The following is a 7,390-nucleotide window of genomic DNA, read 5'->3' as shown; positions in this document are numbered from 1 at the left end:
TTCACGTCGCTTCATCCTTTTATTTACATCAGTCGCCTTCACCTTCCGTATGTGTCTTACCTTTCTGATTCCCGTGTCCCCCCTTGTTAATCCCCCGTGTCTCCCTGGTAAACCCTCTCACCCCTTCGTAGTCCTTTCCCCCTCGTCCCCTCGTTCCTTCCTTCCCTCGCTCGCCGCCTGTTGTGTTCCCTGTCTCTCTCTCCTCATCCGTTTATCACTGGCCCTTGTTCCGTTAATCCCCGAGGGTTTTGTTTATTTGTGTTGGGAGCTGCTTTTACAGCTTGCGACTGACCCCACCTATTTTCTCACCAGTCATTTGAACAGCAGGGCTGCTTTGCAGCTACTCCACCAATTAACATACCATTAGCATAATATTTGCATGTGTGCATTAGGGTGTTGATGGGGAGAGAAAATAACAGTTTTACAGGGTTTCTTTTTTTTTCTTGTCTACGGAAAAAATATATATTTCACGGAATGACGTTAAAGCGCCCACGGGCTTCTTTATCTCCAGCGACTTGGTGTTCCGAGTTCGCTGTGAAAAGTTGAGTGACTGGCCTCCTACACGCTAACGGCCTCTTCTAATTTGCTCTATCAACGTCCTTTCACCAGAAAATGTAATTAACGAGAAAAACATGTTGTCGAAAGGTGTATTTCATGTACAGGATGTCGGATCGTTGAGGTCAAAGGTCAAGAAAGGGGACAAACGTGGAGCGTATGAATGAGGCCGAACAGACAGACAGGAGGAAAGGAAGCGAACGATGCATGAAGGGAAACAAATCCATACATCGTGATGGAGACAGACAGGCAGGGAGACAGACAGGCAGACAGACGAGCGTTTCATGTGAGAGCGGCGGCGACGTGTCAGGGGAGTGGAGCCAGTTTGGGGGGGATCAGCCCTGCAGGGGGGGCCCCGCTGTTCCACCGCGTACCACGCCTGTCCCTCAGACGCACGCCGCCGCTCTCAGATCTGTCACATTAGGGCCGTCGCTCAAACACTGACGGCGCTCTGCGATTGTTTGTCTCGTGTCACGCCGATTACTCCGCTCGGAGGAAACCTGACTGAAGCGCGTTGGAAAGTTGCGGCGGAGCGATGAAGTCACGCCCGGATGTCTGCTCGCCCGTTGGCCACGGCGGTATTGTTGGGTAAACCCTCCCAGTCTGGCGTCGACGTCGACCCCTTCGCCCCTCCAGAAACAACAGACGGCGCTCGAATGTGTCGTGTTTGAGGTCATGTGACACGCGAATTGTCGCACGTTAATCCTACGTGTAAAAACTATCACTTGAATCACGGAAAGTAAAGTAAGCGGGTGGCCATCTGCCAAAAAAATGATAATATATATATTTAATAAACCATATGCTTGCATATCTTTTATTTTATTTTGCATGGTGTTACTTTATTTTTACGGTTTGAGTGCAGGCACTTTCTGATATGGGATTATTTTATGGACTCTTAATGCATCAGACACCTAATATTAATGGCTTCCTCTCACTTCCTTTTTTTGCCAGCATCGTTGAGAACGAGGGGACGAAAATGTGCAGCTTTAGTACTTTGCTGAAATCATTTTTATGAGACTTTTACGACTTTTTTTTCTTGTTTTAATGACGCTGCAGTTTGTTACATTAGTGTGTTAAACGGGAGATTAGCTGACTTATTATTACAACTTATATTTATTATAAAAAACACACAGTGATCGATTCTCAGGTATTTATTATATTTGAAATATAAAAAAAAACAACAAATTTAAACAGTGTTTTCTATTTTTTTTTTTTAATGGCCTTTTTTAAACCATATTGTCTCGTGTATTATGTCTGCAGCTTAATGTAATTTTTATAATTCATTCACAAAGCTTTCTTTTTATCTATCAAAAAAATGTAAATGGTGCAACACAGTCAAATTTAATTCTAATATCACATTGCTTCTTTTTTTAATTCTGTATGTGTGTGTTCGGTCCTTCCTCCTGCATTGTGAACTCTATATATATTATATATATATATATATATATATATATATATATATATATATATATATATATATATAATATATATCTAGCAGGCCTGTTGGCCCTGGCTGCTTTGCTGCACTCAGCTCTCTAGCTGCTCTTGTCTCTGTATAATCCCCCCTCCTCATGAATACATTAACGCCGGAGCCTTAAACTCAGCTTAGCTGGCGGCTCAGCGTCACAGCACATCCTATTACCGACTTTAAATCATTAATGTGACATCGTTTTCACTCAATTTCCAAACACCCACGGTTTTGAAAAAAAAAAAAAAAGAAAGAAAAACCTGCATATTTTCCACCAAGCCGGCTGCAGAGGGAAGGGGGTCGAAGGGCGCATGCGCTGCGAACGGCGACGCGTTTCTGAAGCAGAAATACAAAGTTAGAGCAAATTAAATCATATTGATAACGTGAAGCAAAACTATTCACATGTAAAAACACACCCACTGTAATAGTTTTCACTCTTCTGTCTCAACTATTGTGATGCAAATAGTCGGTGGATAATTGTGGTTTAAGCTGAGCTCCTACAGTACACCTGAGGTGTGTGTGTGTGTGTGTGTGTGTGTGTGTGTGTGTGTGTGTGTGTGTGTTGCTTCCTCCAGCATCTTTGCTTTCTGCTGACAATAAAGGAAAAAAAAAGAAAAAATCCACTTTCTTGCTCCTCAACTATTCAACACATAAACCTTTTTTTCTCAGGTTTTTTACCTCCAGGCTGCATCTGAAAAATTCACAACGCCCCGCGAACAACGAGCCCTTCACTTCACCGTAGGAGTCGTGGATCTGCCCCCGTCCTGCATCTTTATTGCATCAAAAGGGCTTTTTTTTCACGTGTGTGTGTGTGTGTGTGTAGCTATGGTAATTAGCAAACCACGTAAAAAAACATCTCCTCTGAGTGCATTTAACTGTTTTCCAGAGTGTGGGGCGGGGGTTGATTGCTGAACATATGGACACAGATGGGGACGCCGTTTTAATGGCTTCTCGCTGAGTGGGGTTTCGAGTTTTTAACCCCCGAAAGTGGAGGCAGGAAACATCGTCCTTAAGCGAGCATCAATTAAAGATTTGCTTTTTAACGGCAGCACAGGTTGTTTTTTTCCATCACATTTCATCACTCCCTCCCCCCCCCCTCTTCTTCTTCTTCTTCTTCTTCTCTCCATGTCCCCCTTGTTGTCGCTTAATTAGGTTATCAGGTTGCTAACAGGCCGTGAGTCGGCTCCACGCCTCCCAGCTGGCCCTCTGATTGGAGGGGCAAGAAGGTGGACTTAGCATAATTAACACGTTGTTACGGAGATGATTGAATTGTTTGGCCACCGCCGCCGTGGCTAAAGTACGGAAGACTCTTTGTGCCAAAATATAAAACACAGGTGGAAAAGCAAAAATGTAACTTCTGTTATGGATTTGAATAAAACTCATTCATGTATCTCCTTGTTTTCCATTATCATCACATAATAAACACGTGTGGATGCATCCGCTTGTCCTCTCCAGCGATATTAGCTCTGCATAATAAGGTCGTGGCGGTTTATATTTATGTGAATCAAACTGTAAAAGCGTTGTGTGAATGTATGTGAGGAAGAAAGAAGTGACCAGGACCAGCACAAGTTTTTTTACCGAACACATTGCTGTCTTTATTAGAGCCTTGTCTGGCAGTAATACTGAAAAAAAAGTGAACTTAGAACAGATGGTGGTGGCAGCCCACGGCTTGTTTTTTTTTTTCCTTTCCTGTTTTTCTTTATTTCTTTGATATTTTTTTTCTTCATTTTTTTGTGAGAGTACCGCGACTCCTGCTTTTTACTGTGGCATGGATAACATCAATAAAAGAGACAGTAGGGAGAGAAAAAAAAAAAAAGAAATATACAACTTATATTACACTGTGTTATGAACAAAATATAAATCTATAACTCTATGTTATATTTACATAATTATCTTTCTTGATTTTTCAAGTTGAGATGGTAAGATATTTTTTTCTTTTTTTTTAACTTGTAATAATTCTTACTTTGTTTTGAGCTCCACTCATGACTTTGATTGTCTTAAATAATATCATCATCATCATCATCATCTTCATTGTCTTGATACGGGGTCAGACCTTGCCAGCAGGGATGATTGACGTCTTAATGCCCCACCCTCCCACCTCATACCCCCCAACAAATGGATCGCTCCACTTTGTCCCCTCGCTCCAGCAGTGGGTCGAACCACGGTCCTGACAACAAGGGTGGGGGGGTGACTATACAGCAAAATTAAGACCCAGAGGCTCATAATGTGGGATGTAGCGAACATCTACAGCGAGAATGATTGTGGGGATCAACGTGTGACATCACACCTGAAGAGTAGTCATGGCTCCTGTAGCGCCGCGTGGAGCTCAAACAAAGCAAAGGGCTCCTGATGAGAAGTGACTTTAAAGATACTGTAGATACGCCCGGTCGCCTCACACACACTCACACACACACACACGCACACACACACACACACACACACACACACACACACACACAGTGGAACACCCTGGCGGATCGCGGTAAACACTGCTTTCCTATGATTAAAAAAACACCAAACATAATATATGTACAGGATTTTAAATCTAGAATACTAGATTTCATAAAAACAGAAAAAAGGACAGCATGGGATTTGTTTGGTTGTCATGATAATCTCTTCATTTTAAATGTGTGTGTGAGTGTGTGTGTGTGTGTGATTGTGCATACATGTACGTGTGTGTGTGGATCCAGGCCCAAGATGTTCCACTGTGTCTCGGTGAGGCGGCCGAGACTAGTAAACGGGGACAGGACTCTTTGTTCACAGAAAAACAGTTTCCAAAAGTGATCAAAACTGATTTTCCCCCAAGAAAAAAAACAAAAAAGGCAAAATAAAAGAGAGGAAACTTCACATTATACATTATAATAACCGTTACAAATAAAATTATAATAACAATAAAATAAAAAATCATGTTCTTCTTTTTCTCAGAGTCTGAGTGCTTTTTAGAAATGGGTTTGGACATGAAAAGGTTACGTCTTCAGCTCGGAGGAGGGCCGGCGGCGAGTCTCCAGCTCGCTGTCCTGACTCCGCCCACCCGCCCCCTCCGCGGGATTAATACAAAACCAACGCATCGAAAAGAGAAGGGAACAAAAAAAAGAATGCAAAACAAAGCAAGGTAAAATGACAACTTTTTTTTTGTTTAGAGCTAAATACCTACCAGCTAAATAGAATAATGTTTCATCGACTGTCATAGTTTCTTATGGTCATAAAAACCCGATAAAGAGGAGAAAAATAAATTATACTGTACATAACTTACTAAACTTAGGAAAACGCTGACCATCCTTATAATTATTGTTAATAATATTATTAGACTAGAGGCAGTTTCGAAGAGAAATAATAAAATACAGTATTCAAATACGAACAGAAACACTGACTGGCTGCTTCAGCTCAAGCTCCGCCCACTGGGGGCAGCAGGACGTCGTTGATTGGAGGGAAACACTGAGGGACAGAACAACAGTTGTGTGTGTGTGTGTGTGTGTGTGTGTGAGTGTGTATTTGTGGTACAGTTAATAACAGCAGCAGTGTTAGCCTGTCTTTCTGTATCCGAGACGGGGTTTTTTTTTTTTCCTTTTTCTCGACTGAAAGTGAGATTCTACTCGAGCCGAGTCGCGCCGGTGTTTTTGGCGCCGGCGAGGTCGAGATCGGAGCGAGAAGAACACCGATGGATTGTCTCACAACACAGTGCTTTCGTTTCTGCTCCATGACGCCAGACAGACTCCCCTTCCCCACCCCCCCCTTTAAAATCCCTCAAAGTGGGACAGTCCACGCTGCACTGGTCAGTCCTAGCTGGACCGTCCCATTGGATTCCATATCAGGGGGAGGGGGGGGAGAGTGGGTGGTCAAACAAACAGAGAGAATAAAAGGGGAGGTGGGTTGGGGGGGGGGGGGGCTGACAGCACACCGCAAGGTCGAAGAACAGATATGTTTTCGTTAAAAATAATCACGTCTGATGTCTTTCAGGTGCTTTACAACAAAAAGGGAAAAAAGGAAAGTCTCTTTTTTCTATTATTATTCAAACTTGTAGCACAAAAAAAACAACAAATCACATTCACAAGCCACTTATTGGCACCGTGTACCTGAGTGAGAATATTATAGAACCAAAGAACAAAAAAAAAAAGCAAGTTTTTTTGTTGTTTTTTTCCTTAAAAGTGTCTCTTGATAATAAACAGGTCCGCCGTCTTAAAGTGTCATCTGTTAGCCTTCTGACAGGTCCACTGATCCGTCTTCCGTTTTTTTTTTTTTAAATGTCTCGTTGTTTTTCTACAAACGTGTCTAAAAGGTTGCTTTTATTTGAGTGTGATTATTTAATTTCTCCTCACTCGTCGTGGCACGACACTCAAATCTCTGCAGTAGTACTTGAATATTCCTCGGCGAGCTTCGGAGGCCTGCTTGGTCGTCTCGTCCTCCCAGACTCCAGTTTGTGTAACAGTCAGTGTGAGTGACAGGTCCTGTGCTTCCGTTGATTAATCAGATGCTGGTATCAGGACTCCAGTGGGAGGGGTTTAGCTCTGTTAGAAGAGTCCATGTTAGTCCAGAGGGAGGGGGGGAGGGTGATTGGCAAAAAGAGAAAGTTTTCTTCCTGATTGGTGGGCTGGGGGATGGCGTGGACGGGTTGTAATCGGGGCGTCCCTATTGGGTGATGTGGTTCTCGTTGTCGCTGGTGTAGTCGGCCTCTTCGTCCTCGTAGTCGAAGTCGTCGTACGCGTCGCCGTTGCTGTCGTCCAGCCGCAGCTCCTCCTCCTTGATCCGCGGCTCGTCGCCCTTCAGGCCGGCCATGTGGGCGCTTTGGTGGTGGTGGTGGTGGTTGTTGGCGTTGGGCTCGGGGCTGCTGGACATGCTTGAGTGCTCGGAGGGCATCTGGGGTGAGGGGATTCCCGCCATGGAGAGGGCACCTGGGTAAACCACGCCGGCTGAGGACAGGGGCAGCTGGCTCTGCTGCCTGTAACACACAGAGAGAGAGGGGGGGCGGTTTAGGACAGGAAGTTAGCATTTCAGCTCAGCGTTCCTCCCTGTTTCCAGTCTTTATGCTAAGCTAAGCTAGCAGCCAGCTAGCTGTGGTAGCAAACTCTCATCTAACTCTTAAATAAGCGTTTCAAAATGCAGAACTATTCCTTTAAAACGAAGTTCACATAATCCACAACAAACAAAGCAAATATGAGAGGAAAATTAGATGCGATAACCCCAAAAATCTCTCATCATTAAAATAGTAAAAGAGCCAATGTGCTAACCAGGATGTATGACGATTAAACACTACATTAAACACATAGACAGTTCCCCTCAACGGCTCCCCTACCCCACACTGAAGTATTGTCTCATTTCCTGTCTGCGGGACCTCATGATGGCTTTGTACTCGCCGATGCGCAGCTTCTT

General features: G+C 43.8%; 1 protein-coding gene across 6 annotated transcripts in view; it reads right to left on the bottom strand.

Annotated features, from left to right (window-relative positions):
* Positions 1-3,592: 3,592 nt before the first annotated feature.
* sox5 (SRY-box transcription factor 5) overlaps positions 3,593-7,390 on the bottom strand; it is a 62,141-nt gene continuing 58,343 nt past the window's right edge. For 5 of the 6 annotated variants that reach the window (XM_084038914.1, XM_084038911.1, XM_084038913.1 and 2 more), the window contains 2 exons: positions 7,314-7,390; positions 3,593-6,959 (listed from right to left, as the gene is read on the bottom strand). The exon at positions 7,314-7,390 is cut by the window's right edge and continues 140 nt beyond it. In XM_084038914.1, coding sequence (XP_083895040.1) covers positions 6,650-6,959; positions 7,314-7,390 — 387 coding nt within the window. In that variant the 3' untranslated portion in view covers positions 3,593-6,649. The remainder of the gene's footprint in view (positions 6,960-7,313) is intronic. The other variant, XM_084038912.1, reaches the window with a different exon arrangement.

Source organism: Eutrigla gurnardus, assembly GCF_963514095.1.
Source record: "Eutrigla gurnardus genome assembly, chromosome: 21".
NCBI lineage: Eukaryota > Metazoa > Chordata > Actinopteri > Perciformes > Triglidae > Eutrigla > Eutrigla gurnardus.
Note: the sequence above shows the minus strand (reverse complement) of the source record. Positions and strands in the feature narration are given on the sequence as shown.